The 20,173-nt window shown below is 40.9% G+C and overlaps 1 protein-coding gene across 22 annotated transcripts in view; it reads left to right on the top strand.

Moving 5' to 3' along the window:
* BRSK2 (BR serine/threonine kinase 2) overlaps positions 1-20,173 on the top strand; it is a 621,430-nt gene that overhangs the window by 429,328 nt on the left and 171,929 nt on the right. For all 22 annotated transcript variants that reach the window (XM_060261782.1, XM_060261788.1, XM_060261787.1 and 19 more), the window contains exon 3: positions 19,864-19,949. In XM_060261782.1, coding sequence (XP_060117765.1) covers positions 19,864-19,949 — 86 coding nt within the window. The remainder of the gene's footprint in view (positions 1-19,863; positions 19,950-20,173) is intronic.

Below are 20,173 nucleotides of genomic sequence, written 5' to 3'. Positions count from 1 at the left end.
TAATGCAATCCTTACACCCTTCTAAGCCTGTTGAAGTCAGTAGATGCAGAAAGATGTAACTCTGTTTTGATTGCACTGCTAGGTTAATATTTTATTTATTTAAAAGATTTCCATGCTGCAATTCCACCCAGTTTAGGGCCCCGCAAAGTGGCAAATGTTAAAATATTTCAGCTGCACTTCGACTATGTGAAACTGAACACACACACACACTCAACAAGGCAGCCATAATGAAGTTTGCAAGCCCACATTTTTGTGATCTCATTGGGGCAATTTACACACAGGAGTTGCTAGATGTAGCAGTCCTCTATATTTCAACTAATGTCTTCAGACTATCACAAGAAAATGAAAGTACTGCACAGAGCTGTCTAGGTTCTGGTTAACTCTTCACTATCCATACAAACGACTGCCAAACAGCAGAGGGACTATGCTGGCTTCCTCTATCACACGTTCACCAGGATGAGCAACCTGCTGGCTTTCTGTCTCACACAGTCATCCTGTTCCTTGCAGCTTTGTCCTGCTGAGATTTAAAGGTACACACCCCTTTCAAAACACAAACAGTTCTTTGTAAGCTTCTTCTAAGCTTGCTGAGATTTAAAGGCTGTTGGGATAAAGACTGCAAAAAAAATCTAGATGAACATCACTGGGAACTTATTTGGAACTCTTATGGGAAGAAATCAAATATTACAAATATCAAATTTCAATTTCATAAAATATTACTACACTGGTATTGGTCTCCATCCAAACTAAACAAAATTGATCCCACCATTAAATCTCTCTGCAAAAAGTCTTGTGGCGAAAAAGCAGATTTTATCCATTGTTGGTGGTGATGCAGATATATGTATGCATTTTGGCAACAGGTAAATAGACAAATAAGCAAAATTACCCATACAACCTTAGCACTGGAACCTGATATTTTTTACTTCATAATTGGCAAGACCAAAGGTTAAGTTCCAGTACATCAGAATTAATTCATATTTTAATAGTCACAGCATGGCTAGTCATAGCCTTACACTGGATAGATAAACACCCAACCACATTAGAAGCCCGGTATCAAAGGCTGTGGGAAGCGTTCATATTATGCAAAATCGCTTATAATTCATATATTTTACAACCAATATGAAAGACATGTTGTGCCTGTTTGGTACCCCTTACTTACTTTTCTTTCTGGAAATGACATCATTCCACAGAATCAATATTATAGAAAGTTAATTTATTTTTGATAGTCCTATTGCTTATGTTTATTATGCAACCAATTGTTAAACTTTGGTTAGTTTTATGTAACACGCAATGAAGGTCAGACTTTGAAGGATTGTATTAGATTAGATATAGCAATGTATCTATGTTTCCATTGGTTTTCTGTTTGATTTTTAAATGTAACATTGTTGGATTAAAGATTATTAAAAATTAAAAAAAATAAAGGCTGTTGGGGTGGGGTTTCAAAACTGAAGGAATAAGAAAAGAACAAACAGAAATGGAAAAAGTTCTGCTTGGAGATAATGAAAAATTAATTTCAAAAATATATAAATTACTTTTAAAATGGTCTACGGAAGATGAAGTAGTGAAATCTCAAATGATTAAATGGGCAATTAATGTAAATAAAGAAATACAGATGGAAACTCGGGAATACTTGTGGAAGAATTCTATGAAGCTTTCGACATGTCATAGTATTAAAGAGAACTGTTTAAAAATGATGTATAGATGGTATATGACTCCTAAAAATTGGCAAAGATGAACAATAAGATGCCAGACAGATGTTGGAAATGTAAAAAACATGAAGGTTCTTTCTATCATATGTGGTGGACTTGTGAAAGAGCAAAAAAGTATTGGCAGATGATTCAGCAAGAAATTTCTAAGATCTTGGGATAAGAATTTAAGAAAGTTGCAGAGACTTTTCTGTTGGGATTACAAATGGAAAAATTTCCAAAAGAAGATAGAACTATAATTTGGTACTTGCTTTCAGCTGCTAGGACATTATATGCGCAGTTGTGGAAACAAGAAAAAATACCAGAGAAATGGGATTGGATTATAAAAGTTATGACATGGAGTGAAATGGACAAATTAACAAGAATATTAAGAGACTATGATTTAGAAGTGTTTAAGATGGAGTGGAAAAAGTTTAGAAGATATGTAGAAAAAAAGTGGAAAATAAAAGGACAATGGACAATTTTTGATAATGATTAAGTTTTAGAAAGAAGAAGAATATAAATTTTTGTTTTAATAGTTAAGGGTACCTTTAAATATTAGCATTTTAAGTAAATAACACCGGCAGGGGTCAAGTAACAGGGGGAGGGGGGAGTAGAAAGTAATATATGGGATAGATAAAAGAAGTTATTAAAGATGTAAGAAATAGATTTATTACCATATGTTACCAATAAAATTGTTTTAACACAAAAGGACTGCTTTCTGCAGTTGCCTGTCAATAAAGTTAGTTCTAGCTCATATTATCTGAGTGTCTCATGATTGCATCTCAGTAAAGAGTTTAACACCAGGAGATATATTAGAAGTCATAAGAATAATTGCTAATGAATCTGCAGGAGGGTAGACACACGATGCATTCTTCAACTATGTTTGATTAGAATCTACCACCACCACCACCCCCAAAAAATATTAACTTAGTACTTTGCCAATGAGTTTCTTCTGCATTTGTATAATTAGCTAATTGAACTTGAACCCAGGCTGTGCAGCTGCTGGAAAAGACTAACAAGGGCATGGGATATGTTGCAGGTGTGGGTAACTGTGCCAGTTACAGCCAAGTCTGTTGAAACCCCACTAGGGAAGAGGAGTAATGCTAGGTCAGGCTGGATTCATTAATCATAGGAGTGCTCTTGGCACAACTTCAGCTAAGGTCTCTCCCCACTACCACTTTGACAGATGAAAAGCGCAGAGTTGACTTTTTGACTATGTATGTGCTGTCCTTTGACTTTTCTCAGAGGCCCTGGAAAATAGTCTATGATGGTGCTGTTTGCCTTGAACAATGTCACTGATCCTCCTGAGCATTGCAGGTTTGTTCCAATAGCTAGTACATACTTCCTTTAAGGGATGAAGAGTGAAAAGGGGCCCAACTGTGGATGTGGGTGCTTCTTTCTGTCACTATCATACTAAGATGTTTTAAATATACTTTCCTGGAGCTGCAAAGCTAAGAAAATAACTCTACCTTCCGCTCTCCAAAGTTTCCCATGGTTATAGTTTTATAAAGGGGCAACAGGCCCACACAACATTTCATTTCCTTGATTCACAAAGGTGAGAAGACCAGTTTCTTGAACACCAAACTAAATTTGCAGAATGCAGGCACACAATTGCCAATTTAAATGTGGCATTGGTAAGGCAAGGGGTTGCCTCTTCACGGGCTTCTCTTCTCATTTAACCCATGCTACAAATCATAGGTAGCACTCCAGCACAATATCTTCAAAGGCTGCACAGCTCTGGCATGCATATGAAGCATGCATAAATAATTGGCAAAACTTGCAGCACTGTTTAAATGAGAAGCTAAGCCCATGCAAAGTCACACAAGGAAACTCTGCGTTGCCAACATCATGTTTAAATCAGGCCTGAGAGTGAAATCTGGATGTGACGTGAGCAGGACTCATTTTCCCTCTTCTAAATCTCTAACTACACAGAAGCCACTCTTCAGTGGTTTCACTCTTTTCTGCCTAAACAGACCCAGATATGGCTGATCTAGTCATGCTGATCCATGAATCTGTAACTTCATGGCTGGATTACTGCAATACGCTTTATATGAGGCTGCTCTTGAAGACAGTCCAGAGACTGTGCCAGTGTGTGTGGCAGTCTGACTGCTGTCAGGGGCTATCCACAGGGAACATGCGTTGCCCATTTTGAAATGGCTTTATTGGCTGTCAGTCTGTTTCTGAGTTCAATTCAAGGAAATGGTTATGACCTTTAAAGCCCTTCACAACCAAAGATCCACATATTTGAAGAATTGTCTCCTTCCATATGTCCCTGTGCTCCAACCTCAGTCATTGGGCAGCCATCTGTTGGCTATCCCACCACTTAGAGTGCCCTGTCTGACACTGACCAGAGCCCAGATCTTTTCTGTCTTGACTACAGCTCTGTGAAGGAATGGAATCCCTGAAGAGGTGAAGGGGGGGCCTTCCTTGGAGATCTTTAGGAGTGATGCAAGGCCTTCCTGTTTGTCAAGGCTTTTGAGGGAGGTTGAATAGCAGGAATCATTTAAGGGGGAAGTGGGGAGTGATTTGGGGACTTATTTTATCTTTGATTTTATCTGGGAATATTTTAAGAATTATTGCAAGCCACATTGAACTAAAAAGAAAAGGACAATACAGTTTTGCAATGTGAGTAAATAAGTTCCACAACATATTAACCAATCTCTAATAAATGCATTGTTGAAACCAAATTGAGACACCTGATGTCATTTCCATGTTTTTGGTATATGTGTTTCTTCATGTGGCATCTTACAGCAGGATATTTCTTGTGTTAGGTCACTCTTGGACTGAAGGAAGCTTCTCATTACTTAACAAACTAGTTCCCATTCTAAAGATTAATCTGCATCACAATGAGAACACAGGAAAGACAAGCTTACACAGGGCCAAAGATACCTCTCAGACAAAGTAAATCAGACCTGTCAAACTTCCAGCTCATGGGCCACATTCAGCCTGCCCAGGGCTTTAATCAGGCCCATGGGAATTTCCCAACTCCTTCTGCCTTGTCTTTGCTGGCTTCTAGGCTTGTAAAGCTGCAAGCAAAACACAGAATGGATTTTCCATTAAGGTTTCTGCATCCAGAGACCTTAATGGAAAATCCATTCTGTGTTTTCCTTGCAGCTTTGTGCTGCAGTGTATTTCAATGGATTCGAGGTAAGACAGTTTCATTTTTTGCAGTGTTTATGATCAGTTGAAGCTACTTGCAAATAAGGGGATGGTGCTTTGAGCCAGCTTGTCTATGCTGAATGAACTTGAGAACTGGTGCCTAGTGAGTACTCTAACCCGGGAACCCGCAAGCACATGACTGGAGAAACTGCTCCTCCGGGGGCAAGCAGCCTGTGCCTCTCTCAGCAGTTTGTCATGGGGCAGGGCTCCTCAAACTGTGCCAGCTTTTTAAAAACCAACAGCCTGCTGCCATGAGCTGCCCATCTGAATCCAGCCATACATTGCAGATAGATGCCACATAGGAACACATGTGATGGCTCCCACCCTCATCTCTACACATACACATGCATGTGTGCACACACAGAGTGATCTCCTCATTGAAAGGAGATTGAATGACTGGAAATGGATGGTAGTTTTGCATTATATTTATTGTCCTTCCACTTCCTGTTGGCTCGCCTGTGAAAAGGACAGTTTCTCATCTTCCTTACTACCATTTAAGGAAGTAAGTGTGAGTGCATGAGGGAATGCGAGAGAGAAAGGGAGAGAGAGAATGAGAATGGAAACAGTAACACTAAGTTTCCATCGATTTATGGAACACTGATCAAACTTCCTTGAATTAAACATGTCACAAATGCTGAGGTAAATAAATGCAAAAGGATTCATATTGTCCATGCAAGAGAAAAGCACGTATTTGCCTCACAGTAACCATCTGATAGGCTAGTGGATTATGCCAGGAGTCAGGGAAAGAGAAAGAGCCTCTTATCAGAGCCATCCCTGTGAAATGAGCCTAAAGCCAAAGAGAGTTGTTTCTCCCTGTCAGAAAAAGGGCTGGGGACAGGGGTTGGGACCTTAGTGAAGATTTTGCATTACTCCTCACAAGGACAATACAGCCCTTGCATTGGTCTCTGTCATTAACTGAGTCAGTGAAGCATCATACTAGATAATCAGCTCCCTGCTTAGATCCCAAAAAACATCTAATTGGCACCTGCAAGGTCACAAACTAAGTAATATGTCTTTGTGGACATGATGCAGTTGTTTCTCACCACTGTCTCCTGCACCATGGTTTCAGCCACCACCTGGACAAAAGTCTGTTACTGAAAAACAGGATTTGAGATGAATCTGGTGTCCCAGGAACATGCAGCAGATGAATGTATCTCTTGAACATTTTGCAAATACCACTCAATGACACTCCCCCCCATAGGTTCCCAGGGCCACTCTCTTGAGCCTCGCTGTTTGAGGCTTAGCCAACTCTGTAATAATTGCATTTGCATTAAAGTAGTCAGCCCTGCAGGGCTCTTACTTTTCTTGGCTTGGAGCCAGGCAGCAAGGAGATGTAAAAGTGATACCAAATTGCTGGCAAAAGTCAGGGAGCAAATACCCTGTATTTAAGGACTATTGGGTTTTATTTCAGTAGCCTAATACTCCTGATTTGCTGATGATATGTATTACCTCTTTGTTCTCCTAACTAATCAAGTGATAGAATTACTAGAGGCTGTGTCCCATCTATACCAGCACCTGGTGTTTCCCTGAAACGAGAATTATGTTCTTAGACATGTGCTGCTGCTGAGATAATTTAGGAATCATGTCTGCACTTTAAGCTTTAGACAGAACTGCTACACAGTACCTCTGTAATGTTTCTGTAGAATGGGAAAAGAGCTATAGCAGCATTGTATCAGTTTCCACAGCAATCTGGATAAAGATCTCGTCATTATCCCTGGCTTTCAGTGTTTAATTCAGTTACACAGAGTGGCAATAATAAATACAGACAGGCATTTCATTTGAGAGTAGTGAAGACAAAGGCAGGTGAAGTTTTTTATCCTTGTGTTGCTCTTGCAATTTTAGCTGAGTCTGATTTCCCCTGTTCCCCAGGTAGTGCAATCCAGAGCTGATAACTGTTGCAATGTTATCAAATAACTCATGTCACCAATGGGAAATGTAAGTCATAGAGCAATCATTGACTTGTCGAAGGTCACAAAGAAAGCAGAGGCCAATTCCTGAATGGAAATGCTCTGAGAGCTCTGCTATAATTGCTAGATATACCGGTTTTTAAAAATTGATTTTCAGACCCAGGTTATACAACATTGAAGACGTTTCTGCACTTGAGACTGTTCGGGTGCTCCCCAGCCTTAAATATACTTTTTGCTTAAATCAATTCATACATAATAAGTGTATAGAACTAAAAGTATACATAACTGTGGCTGTGGCACACTGCAGGCTTTGTGCAATCTGGCAGTGCCTCTAATTACACCATTTTATTTTGTAACAGGAAATTTTGATCAGACATCCCACTCTGAACCAGTTTCACTGTGCCAGTCCATGGTTGGTCCAGATTGTTGCAGTAACCTTTTGTGGGTTTTTTGTCTTGTGTTTTTGTCTGTGTATAAGTATGTATCCAAAGCTCTTGCTCCTTTTGACAGCTCCACAATCCCTCCAAGTACTGTGGCTCCTCTCACCCTTCATTGTATTGCCTCCCTTCCTTGGAATACATGGGGGGAGTGTAAGCATCATGCAGTTACATTAATGTTACATTAGAGTAGTAGAGTTTACATTACAGTAGAGTAGACTTCAGTACATTTACTATTGTGTCGATCATGGGATGCTCTCCACCAGCAATCCTTTTTCTGCTAATACAGTCTTCATGGGGGAAAGTGGGATGGTGAGTAGGGTAGTTCATGGGGGAAAGTGGGATGGTGAGTAGCCACCCTGAGCCTGCCTTGGCGGGGAGGGCGGGATAGAAATATAAAGTTATTATTATTATTATTAGTTGGCCTCCCCAGGCTCCATGCCAATATGGGAGCCTAACTAGGGACTATTTCCATGGCTTTCCAGACCCAAGAAACAGGAGGGGGTTGAGGGGAATTTGTCACTCAAAAACAACTCCCCCAGAGGCTCCCAATCCTGACAGTATTGGGTACAGAAACTCACAAGCAGTGATTCAAAACCCTGGGGTGAGGATCCACTTATGTGCACACCACTACCTGATTTTTTTTAAAAAGTGGCAGAAGGGAAAGTTCATACTTCCCAACCACCTTGTATTCACAACTGGGGAGTCAGACATCTGGGGATACAGGGCAAAGTGCTGACATCCATAAAGATGAGTGCCTGATAACTGCTTCAAAGTCAGGTCAAAACGGGGTGCCAGTGACTGGGGAAATGGGAGGCAGATGTCACTGTCTGGTTGTGCATTTTAAATCCAGGAGGGAACAGCAACTATATTGGGTCAAACTGCTCGTCAGATTGCAGCCCATGAATACAAAAGCCAATTTCCATACTTAATCCCACTTTGAAGAAGAAGAAGAATTGCTGATTTATACCCCGCCCTTCTCTCTGAATCAGAAACTGAGAGCGGCTTGCAATCTCCTTTATCTTCTTCCCCCACAACAGACACTCTGTGAGGTGGGTGGGGCTGAGGGCTCTCACAGCAGCTGTCCTTTCAAGGACAACCTCTGTGATAGCTATGGCTAAACCAAGGCCATTCCAGCAGGCGCAAGTGGAGGAGTGGGAAATCAAACCTGGTTCTCCCAGATAAAGAGTCCATGCACTTAACCACTACACCAAACTGGCTGTCTCTTTGGTGAGGCCAAGAAGCAAAATCCAAGGCAGGCACTGGTTGTTCTAAATGGCTCCTTCTTAAAATCTGCTGGACCAAATCCAGTCTGCTTGGAACTGCTGCAAAAAGGTCATAACTGTGGGCCATGTTTAGAATTGCATCTTGATGCAGAAGAAGCCGCTCTCCCTGTAACTGTCAAGTACTGCAGTGGTCTTAGTAGCCATATGAGGAGTCAAATTGGTGTGTCACAGTCTTGAGAACAAACAGCATTGAGAACCCATCAGGCTTTATACAGCGTTGCTATTTCATGCCCAGCATTTTCTACTGACTGAAATCACTGTAAGAAGAAGACACTTTGCTTTTTATTTGTGGCCCACAAAGCCAGCTACCTTTGTCATCTGCGCTCAGATTTTTCAAGTAGCCATTTCTTGGGGGAAAGTATTGGAAGCCAGTGTGGTGCTAGTTTGTGTGTTGGACCCCGTCAAATTTGGCTTGGGTTCACATATCTACTTAGCCATGAAACTCATTGATTAACCTTCCTTACAAGGTTATTGTGAGGATACACTGGAGGAACAGAACCATTATACCACCTTAGGGTGGTGAAGAAGGGTAGGATTTAAAAAGTGACAGGGTAGAGGAGGAAGCAGGGAGAGAGAGAAATGTGATATAGTGTGCGGCATATGAGATAAGATCTGGGAAACCCAAGTGGGAGGGATAACAGGTAGAGTGATGTGGACACAAAAAAATCAAAGTGTGGCTGACCAAACATAGAGCCCATATTGGAGCCTATTCTGTGTCAATGATGGTAGGAAAAAGACAGTATTTTTCAGTCACCATTGAGTCTGCATGCAATCATCCAGCTGGCAGTTTCATGCGGTTCAGGGACTTTTTCATCACAGCCCCAGGGAATTGGACACAGGTCACATGATGGCCCACTGTGATCAATTTGGCACTTATAGACAAAATTGCCCAGATTCATTATGATTTAGATGCCAGCATGGATCCATTTTCAGATGATGTACCTTTGGCATCTGCTTGACCAATTTGTGTGGATACTTTCAACTTGCTGAACCCAAGGATATGGACAAGATCCTTGGAAAAGTGTTCTCAACCGTTGCCCATCCTGGTTGATAAAAGCTACCAGAGTGGGACTGATTGAGTGGTTAAGGGGAATAAATGCTTCTTTGAGAGTGTGGGTTATGTTGCTTGTGCTCAAAAGATTAGACCTGTCCTGGCGGGGTGGGGGGACCCTCTGTGTTGGAAAACTCTCAGCCAGTCTTCAATCTTCCCAGATGCTGGAGTGGTGATTGCTTCTCAGCTCCAGGGAATCCTGGAAGAGGCTGATTTTCTGGATCTATTTCAGTCTGATTTCAGGCTAGGGTTTGTTACAGAGACTGCTTGGGTAGCCTTGGTAGATTACCTAAACAAGTGGAATGTGACCTTGCTAGTTCTGCTGGATCTCTTAGCAGCCTTTGATACTATTGACCATAGTATCCTACTGAGTTGCCTCTCTGCACAGAGACTGGGAGACACTGTTATTGTGGTTCTTGACCTATCTTGGGCGGGGTGTTATGTGTCTCAGAATGTGGTCCTAGGCAGGCCTGTAGCTACATGGGGGGCTGTGGGGGTCCTGCCCCCTGACTTCCTCTTATGTGCCCCAACCTTCCCTCACCCCCCCCTCCAGGGGTGAAAGCTGAGAGGCTGGGGTCTGCCCCCTCCCTCTCCCCACAATTTAAATTGCACAGAAGTTGTACCCAGGAGCAGCCACTGCCTCTCCCATGCCACTTAAAAGGCTGTCAAGTGTTTTAATTAATGTTTAATCAATCACATGGGGAGGGGAGGGAAAAGGATCATGTTATGTCCTGCCTCAGCCTCCATAAAGGCTTCATTCAGATGTTGCAGAAACCAAGACTAGGGTACTAGACTTATGTAACAGACCACAGTTTGCTTGTAAATCCCAGTTAGCCTGTCATTTTGTCTCCTTTCCTGCCTCCTGGCAGAATCCTTGGATACTATCCCAAGCTCCTACAAAGCCTAGATATGCATCCTGCTTGTTATTGATCAGCTGTAAGTGTGTGGGGGAAGGGGAGAATGTCAGTGGAAACCAAACTACCTACTTCTCCTCAGGAACATGTCTCCCTCCCCTTGTATGTCTAGTTCCTTCACTGAATCCCTAAGTTTGTCAGCTCTTATATCTTTTACAATTTGTCCCTTTCTTTCCATTTTGCTGCCTTTTAAATTCCCCTCCAGAAGGGCTGAGGTCTCTGGATCACATTTTGGCTTGATTAATCACTGCTAGCAAGGAGGGGGCATGAAGAGGTGACAGAGGGAAGGAATTCCTTAGAAAGCACCATCAATAGTTGAATGCAGGTGGAGCTAAAGATTTTCTGTTAGTCTGTGTTTCCATCTCTGTATGCAGGAGGCTAAAGGGGGTGGTAGTACTACTGAATAAAGTGGAATTTCTGCATCCAGAAATTACCCTGCAGTTAGTACTATGGCCCAACCAAACTTTGGTTTTGAATCCAGTGTTAATACCTCCTAACCAGTAATAGTTTTTTTGGGGGGGAAGCATGCATGCTATATGTGCATGGGCTCTGTAAGTGTGATCAAAACCCTGTACAAATTTAGAATTTATTCAGACATTCATGTCAATGTTGGAAGCAACATACTAAGGTAGGGGTGGCCAACGGTAACTCTCCAGATGTTTTTTTGCCTACAACTCCCATCAGCCCCAGCCATTGGCCATGCTGGCTGGGGCTGATGGGAGTTGTAGACAAAAAACATCTGGAGAACTACTAAGATATTCTTCCCCGCCCCATGTGATTAGTGTACATTAACTAAAAAAATGTAAAGCCTGATTCACACAAACTTTGGGGTGAGATGAGATATTATTCATTTTGGGGTGTGGTAAGATATTAGTCACTGCATCAGCCTCTTCAGTTTTGATTGCATTCCCCATGTCACTATTACCTAGTTTTTGAATGATGATCTGGGCCTTTGAAAGAATAATCAAATAACCACATCACCATGGATTCTATGCTCACTGCTTAACTGCAACATCTACTCCATGTTGCCACAGAATACATATTCAGGCATATTTTTATGGCACATATTGAAGTCTGCTTGCAGAAGTCAGATCCAAATAACCACAAAGGGTGCTATCACTCTTAGCTCTAAAATTTGTTTATGGTGCATCCGACCATAACAAAATTCTGCTGGTCATTTGCATGGTACCTTCTTCTCATGAGCCCACTGCTACCTACACATTACTTCTGGTTTTTATAGATGTGTAAATGGCAGATTTTTCTCCCCAGATGATTTTTCCAGCCCCCTCTTTCTACCTTCTCTTTTTGTTTCTTTCAAAGTTATATTTGTATTAATGTTCCTTTGGTTTTATTGTGCAAAGTCCATATTCTAGTATCTTGGAGGCAATTAAATATTTGTTTTGTTATCCGTTTCTTCCTGCAAGTGAAAATAAATCTGAAAATACTGTAAATGAACATCACGAATGTTGTATGTTCTCCATCTGAGTACCTTAAGTCATAAATCTCTGCTTTTCCATGCCTGTTCATCTTAGGCTTTTGGACAGTAACTAAGAAGTACCCTGAGAGAGTGCAAGCATCACATCACTCACTTAGACTGGACATGTTGCCACAGCCATCAGCAGCAGGGGTTTTTCAAAAGCAATGAATCTTCAGTGTGCAGAAGGCTTTTCTAGACTGAAAGGAAATTCCTGATTTTATTCTTAGAGTAAATGTAGCTGGGATCCACTGTCAATGATGTGATGAGTCTTCTCCGCTTAATGTGTGAGGTGGGGAGTAGCCTCGCTGCCCAAGAGATGACCTGGTTGCCTTTATAAAACCAGGAATGTTGTATGGTGTGTTGCTGGAGAAACAAAATGCTCAGCCTCCAAAAAACTATAGACATACTTACATGAATACCTGCAATTCAGAAAAGGGGGGAAAAGTTCATAACATGATGAGGAATTAGAAAGAAGAACTTGAGTCGCTTTGCTGATGCTCACCATTTTTTTCATTTGAAAGAGTCAGATGAGCATCTCTTACTTCAGTGGTTCAGCAAAGTAGCATTCAACTAATCTAGATGGTTTATTTTAAAAGAACAAAATACCACTCAGTAGTGTGTGGTGTTAGGAGGATTTCAGTCATTCATACAGCTCTCATAAACACCTGCTAATCACTATTCTTGATCTTACTGAAGGGAAATTCACTTGGTCTCAGTTATTGTTTGTAATGTGTGGATGTTGGAGAAGAGGGGATGAGACTATGCAGTTAGTTCTGTGATTATGGTGTAATGTTCCCATGCAACTCCAATATTTTGATGTTCATAAAGTGCTGGGTAAGAGTGAACTTCTGATCTGTGTGCTGTTTCCACTGTGTATAGAACCTGAACCAGAGTTTAAGAGCATAAACATCTACAAGAGTAGTCTCTGTTCTCATAAACTGTCTGCTATAAAAAGGAGTAGGATAAAATGAGATAACCCCATATATGTTGCCCTGGACAGTATGGAAGCGTGACACACAAAAGTGTTTTTCCCCTCAGAATATGACTTCTCCACAAGTCTTTTAGATGCAATCTGTTGGCCTGTTGAAATAATATTGTGATTGCAAGAGTTAGACCCATAGGTCTGAATCTCTCTCATAGTGGCTAGGGACTGGCATCTAGATGAGTTCAGTGTGGTGTATATCAAATCTGTTCAGAACTGCACTAGGTTCCATGGTCTGAGCTAGCAGAATCTGGGGAGGAAGTTAAACAGTAGGACAAACAGCACACAGCCACATCTTCCCTGAACTGATCTGACCTTGGAGAATAGGTAGAATGAATGCAAAAAGGCTGAGCTGCCATGGGACATTAGAACGCTAGTGCATCTTGACAGCAACCTGTCACTTTTATTTTGGCAAACTACACTGCAACTGAGCAGTTCTGTTTTCTAAGGAGCTCACTTAGAGGCAGATGGGGAAATTGGTTCTAGGAAAAATCCTGAATATAAAGTAGATTTTTAGATACCTTTTTAGGTACCTTTTAAGCAAATTCAATCTTGGGCTTCTTCGTGTGGGTTTTTTCTTTGGTTCTGGTGCCGTCCTGCTTTGGTTTGTCCTCTGATTTCCTCTTGTTTGTTTTATTGTTGTTGTTTGTTTCCCCCACCCAACCCCAGTTCTTTTGAGACCACTTTTACCTTGATCTTTTTCAGGAAGCCAATTTTGAGTTGTCTTTTGTTTCTGTTGGTTTACTTTGTTCCACTCACTGCCACTTACCTCCACCCACTATTTGATGATTGGTCTATCATCATCAAACCACTCCTCATCTCCCCCACCCTGAAGATGAATGGTTTTGGTTTTAGTTTTTTAAAGTACAGCCCCTAAATCAATATATCAATGCAATAATGCAATAATTTTGTAGTGTTAGGTTTAGCAAGCTCTCTGAATTCCCAACTTTTATTTTTAAAACAATAAGCTTGGAATTTAGAGAAGCTAATATACCTATCATTACAGTGCTGCATCAATATAACAGTATTTTAGTGCAGATTTTAAAAAAGAAAATCAGCCATGGCATTGTTATAAGAATGCACAAAAACTAAAATGGAGAGGGGTTTGTGACAACACCATTCCTTGAAAACTGTGATTACTTAAGGCATGTGTGGAAGAAAATAGACTCCACAACTGTGAAAATGTAGAGGGAGGGCAGATGTGTGGAAGAACTGCGCCCAAACCAATCCCAGTGCTTCTGGATTGACTGCCAAGGAAATCAGGAATAAGTTGAGCATGCAGAAAAGCTCCTTGTCAGGTCAAACATGAGAAATGACCCATTAACTATTTGGAGAGAGCTGACCAAACATCAGAGGATAGCTTTTGTGACAAAGGATAGGGGCTCCAGGGGTGTTGGTAAAAACAATAGGTCTGTTTTCAGTGGAACTGCAGTGGCATATATGAAGCTGAACATAACTGAACTCTATTTTTTATCATAACTGCTTTAACAGATATATAATGATGTCTGGAAATGGTTAGTAATAAACAGTAGGTGTTGCTATAATCCATTTCTTTATAGGGTTTTATAGAAAATAAAATACTGCAATTTAGTCTTGGGGGTTAAATTTTGGACTTTGGAGGATGTTTGGGTTTCACCATTGACTTACTAGACAGCCTCTGTTCCCTATTTTAGGAGCTGTGACCTTCCCAAATCAATTTCACAGACTGTTGTCCAAATAAATGAGATGAGGACATGTAGCTAATTTGGCATGAGACTCCACTAACAGGGTGGACAGTAACACTGCAGAAGATCCCAGTTCCAAACATGCACATTAGCTAGTATGGTTCAAATGGTGCTCTAAGATGACATCCTTACCTAGCAGGAGTAGAGTGAAAGTATTAATCTCTGGTACCACTGAGAAAACTTTTCTATCTTTATCTTTAATGTCAGAAAATTAATGTGTAAAGTGTGCACCAATTTTCTTGTGCATCCAGAGATCAGTAGGATAATGTGTAATAGGGCTGTCCCAGCACTTCCTTTCAAGTTCCATATCAAATTTCATAACAAATGAGCCAGAGACAGCCAATATAACAAGAGCGACAATGGCATCTGAAGAATGTATCTGAAGAAGTGTGCAGTGATTCACAAAAGCTCATTCCCTGCCACAAATTTTGTTAGTCTTTAAGGTGCTGCTGGACTCTTGCTTTTTTCTACCTGCTACAAACAGACTAAAATGGCAGCTTGATCTGTACAGATGCTACGTCATTCCAAAGCCTTGGGGGCCTAGAGCACAATATTTGGGGCTTCCTTTTCAGTTCACTGGGTCACTAGGTCTACTTAGCTGATGACCTGTGAACTCATCCACAGTCTCACCAAATATGAAATGGAATGAAACAAATTCTTGCCTCACAAATGCTATTTAGTTAGGGCTCCAGTTCTTCAGAGATTGCCAAAACTGTTCTGCATCTTCTCCCCTCCATTTAAATTTAAGAAGATTGTCAATGGGGCTTTAGCTTCATGTTGTTGTCAAGATCTGATCATCAATCTTTGATGCTGTGGATGCCACATGAAAGAAAATGCATTGGGATAAAGTTAATGGAGTCTATTTAAGAGTTAATGAGCTCATTTTAGAGATAGTCCTCCATAAAACTTCACAAAGACAGCTTTTCATAACAAATCAATGAACAGGCCAAATCTATACATCATACTGTATTCATAATGCCAGACCAGGCATTTTGGAGCCTGGTGTATTGTTCCATGATGCCTTTCACTGAAGGGCTGTCTCATAGCTATAGGTAGGTGCCTGAAAATGGCAGTCATGTGGAAGGGGGAATTTTGCAAAGCCTTGGGCAATGTGGTACTTTTTACATCAGTTGTGCAAGAAAGGTACTATTTCTAGCATTTCAAGGTTTGCACTAAAATGTCAAAGAAGGAACATGGGAAGAACATGAGTGGACATGACTTAAGACAAAGCCAGACAATACAATCTCTGTGTTAGTTCCATGTGACATAAGTATACAGAAATTTATTTATTGCATGGCACACACCGGAAGTATTCATCACACAGAGACTAGGGTCCAAATAGCTAGATTTGAGTCCAGTAGCATCTCAGAGAGTTCCAGGGGGGGGGGGGCAGCTTTCAAGAGTCAAAGCTCCCTTCATTAGACATGAGTAGAAAGTGGGTCCTTTTATTCTAGTCAGAAGGTGGGAAGGATGCCCTGACCTGGATAGCCCAGGCAAGCCTGATCTTGTTCGATCTTGTAAGCTAAGGGTTGAGTCTGACAAGTACTTGGGTAGGAGACCTCTTTGGAATACCACAAATCAGGAGGCAGGGGCAGGTTTTATTCAGCCTCCTCCCTGAATATCCTCCAGGCCCCCAGTAGGGGTCAGTCACCAGAGGTTACCATGATGTGGCCTCATTTAGAATACTGTGAACAGAAATATATTACAGCATTGGAAAAAGTGCAGAAAAGGGCAACTAGAATGATTAAGGGGGTGGAACATTTCTCCTATGAAGAAAGGTTAAAACGCCTGGGGCTCTTTAGCTTAGCGAAATGTTGACTGAGGGGTGACATGATAAAGGTTTACAAGATTATGCATGGGATAGAGAAGGTAGAGAAAGAAGTACTTTCCTCCCTTTTTCACAATACAAGAATTCGTGGACATTAAATGAAATTGCTGAGTAGTCGGGTTAGAACAGATAAAGGAAGTACTTCTTCACCCAAAGGTTGATTAACTCATGGAATTCACTGCCACAAGAGGTGGTGGCAGCTACTTGCATAGACAGCTTCAAGAGGGGATTGGATAAACATATGGAGTAGAGGTCTATCAGTGGCTATTAGCCACAAGGTTAATAAAATGTAAATGCAAGGTAACAGAGATTTATAAATGATACAGATAAACACAAACATTTAATCTTTAAAACTTAAAATACAAACATGCTTAAAACTCTTGTGATATTTTGTTTAAAATGGAAAGGTGGGGAAATAGAGGGGTTTGGCAATGCAATTTTTAAAATAAAACACCAAGACAAAGCACAAGGATCACAGCAGAAACTAAATATATAAAATTCTCTGAATCTAGGAAACATGAAATGGATGGCCCTTGCAAGCTTTCCCCCCTGCCCCCGGGTCTACTCAGATTGACACCAGCTCTCCCCTTTGGCTGTGGGGTCCCAGGTTTAAGTAATCACTAGGCACTAATTCTCAGGTCTATTCAGCAGAGACAAGCTGGCTCAAAGCATCAACCCTTTATTTACAAGGAGCCTCAACTGGCCATAAATGCTGCAAAAGTGAAACTGCTTGATCTCCACTCAATTGAAGTACATTGCAGCACAAAGTTGCAAGAAAAACATGGAACGAATTTTCCATTAAGGTCTCTGAGTCCCAATAGACTGGTCTACCTGGGTGTGGAGGCCTTAATGGAAAATCCATTCCACATTTTCTTTGCAGTTTTGCAAGCACAGAAAAGTTTCCAGCTAAAACAGGCAAAGACAAGGCAGAAGGAGCTGGGTGCTTCATTGGCAACCTCAGAGGTTCAAAGGGTTCAAAGGGAGGGCGAGATTGCTGCAGGTCTGATTGAAGCCCTGGGTGGGCCAGTTGTGGCCTGCTGGCTGAGAGTTTGACAGCCCTGTGTAAAGGATGCAGGTACCATGCATATTGTAATCCGCTTGATTAGAGCAGAGGGGAAATGCTTGTTAGCAGAAAATTAGAATCTGTAGCAAGATAAAAAATCTTGTGTCCCTGTTCAGTCCTGCGGGGGGGGGGGTGTATTTTCTTCTGAATTTGTGAATTAAGGTCAGCAATTTCACATTGTAATTTTCCATTGAAATTTCTTTGGTTGAGAACTGCAACTCTTAGGTCAGCAATGGAATGACCTGGAAAATTAAGATGTTCTCCCGCTGGTTTCTGAGTGATGTGGTTGTTTATGTCATATTTATGTCCATTTATTCTTTTGCATAAGGACTGACCTCTTTGTCCAATGTAGAGAGTGGAAGGGCATTGCTGCCATTTGATGGCATATATAAAGCTGGAAGACGAACAAGTGAATGAACCTGAGATGGGTTGGCTGGTGTCGTTAGATCCAGTGATTGTGTTGTCAGAGTGGATCTGAGCCTGCTTTGGCGGGGAGGGCGAGATATAAATCAAATAAAGTAAGGTAAAGTATTTGGGGATGGAATTGGCATCTTGGTTTGTTGTGGGCCCTGGATCCAGAGTCTGTGTCTGTATTTGGAAGGGCATTGCTGTGAGAGAGAAGTTGTTTAAGGTTAAGCGGCGGTTTGTGGGCAAGAAAAGGTTTGCCTCCCAATACCTCTTAGAGAAGAGTATCATTGTCTAGCATAGGTTGTAGACAATGATGCACTGAATGGGTGTGAGCTGAGAGCTTTATGTGAACACCAGTGATGTTCTGTTGTTTTGTTTGGGCCTGTCTTGTAGCAGGTTATCCCTTGATAACATTCTGGCTTTGTTGATTTGTTTCCTTACTACATCAGGTATTGTAATTCCAAGAATGCCTGTGGCAGGGTACAAATGGAGGAGTTCTGATGAAGTAGAATTCGTTTATTTCATCCAGGAAGGAACAGGGGAGAAATTTGTATTTATGAATTCTGTGGATGGTGGAAGATCTTTTAGTTACCTGTATTTGTCTTTGTAAATATAACACAGGTCACTTTATAATAATAATAATAATAATAATTTTTTATTTCTATCCCGCCCTCCCCGCCGAAGCAGGCTCAGGGCGGCTCACAACATAAAATATACATTACTTCCATTTTACTTATAAAAACATAGTTAAAACAGTTATAAATTATTAAAATTAATACAACATAACAATAACAATATGGCGTTATAACAGTTAGATTTTAGTAGGATTCAGAAAATAAAAGCGTTTCCAGCAGCATACTTAGCTTTATCACTAGTTTTATCACTCGTTTTGTCACTAGTTGAAGGCCATCTTGAAAAGGTGGGTCTTACAGGCCTTACGAAATTGATCTAAACATCTTAGGGCCCTCACCTCCTCAGGGAGTTGATTCCATTTGAATTTTGAGCTTACTTTTGTATATTTATGTAGACATAGAAGTTATTGACACAAAAATAGTTATTAATAAATATTATTAGGCAGCTTTTTTAATTTGTTCTGTATTAATGCTTCATTTTGCTGGTTTAAGATATTTTTATGTACCATACAACAAATTCATAAGATATTGCTGGTCCACTAGATTTCTTAATAAAAGCCAGTTTGGTGTAGTGGCTAAGTGCGTGGACTCTTATCTGGGAGAACCGGGTTTGATTCCCCACTCCTCCACTTGCACCTGTTGGAATGGCCTTGGGTTAGCCATAGCCCTGGCAGAGGTTGTCCTTGAAAGGGCAACTGCTGTGAGAGCCCACTCAGCCCCACCCACCTCACAAGGTGTCTGTTGTGGGAGGAGAAGATATAGGAGATTGTAAGCCGCTCTGAGTCTCTGATTCAGAGAGAAGGGCGGGGTATAAATTTGCAATTCTTCAATTCTTCTTATTTTATTGTTGGTATAGTATTTTACCATTATGTTTTTAAGTGTCCATAGAGCAGCCATGTTAGTCTGCTGTAGAAGAACTAGATTCATGTCCATTAGATGCTGTATCTGACAAAGGAATTTTTTACTCTCAAAACTTGAACCCTGTAAGTCTTGTTGGTCTCTAAGGACTGCAATCTGTGTTTTTATGTATTGGTCTATTATCCACCTTGAGAGCTTTCCAGTGGATAGGTCAGCTCATACAAGTGGTTCGATAAATATTTGGTTACTATTATTGCTAAGTGTTGCTGTTTTTGAATTTTGGGAGTCTACCTTGTTTTCCCCATGAACAGTAAGGCAGGGGAAGGTCAATGGAAATGTGGTAGATAGGAGGTAAGAATGGTGAACTATTGAAGAATTATATATGGGGTATCCCAATGTAAAGTGAAACACTGTTCTAATTGTACCTTCTCTTTTTTTCTTTTCTCTTCCAGGTGGAACGGGAAATAGCCATCCTGAAGTTGATAGAACATCCCCATGTTTTAAAGCTGCATGATGTTTATGAAAATAAAAAATATTTGTAGGTATTATTCATTTGCACAGGGAGAGGGAGGAAAGGAAAATGGAATGTTGTTGCGCAAATGTATTGAATGCCCCCTAAAGTGGAAGTGTGGGTTAATGAATGGCTCTACACATCAGGTGTTCAGATAGGAAGCTTAGTTTTTTGTTTTTCCCATTCTTTTTGTTGTTGTTGTTGTTGTTTTGTTAAGGTTATTAACTGTGCCTTTCTTTTAATGTGTTGAA

Source organism: Heteronotia binoei, chromosome 21, assembly GCF_032191835.1.
Source record: "Heteronotia binoei isolate CCM8104 ecotype False Entrance Well chromosome 21, APGP_CSIRO_Hbin_v1, whole genome shotgun sequence".
NCBI lineage: Eukaryota > Metazoa > Chordata > Lepidosauria > Squamata > Gekkonidae > Heteronotia > Heteronotia binoei.
Note: the sequence above shows the minus strand (reverse complement) of the source record. Positions and strands in the feature narration are given on the sequence as shown.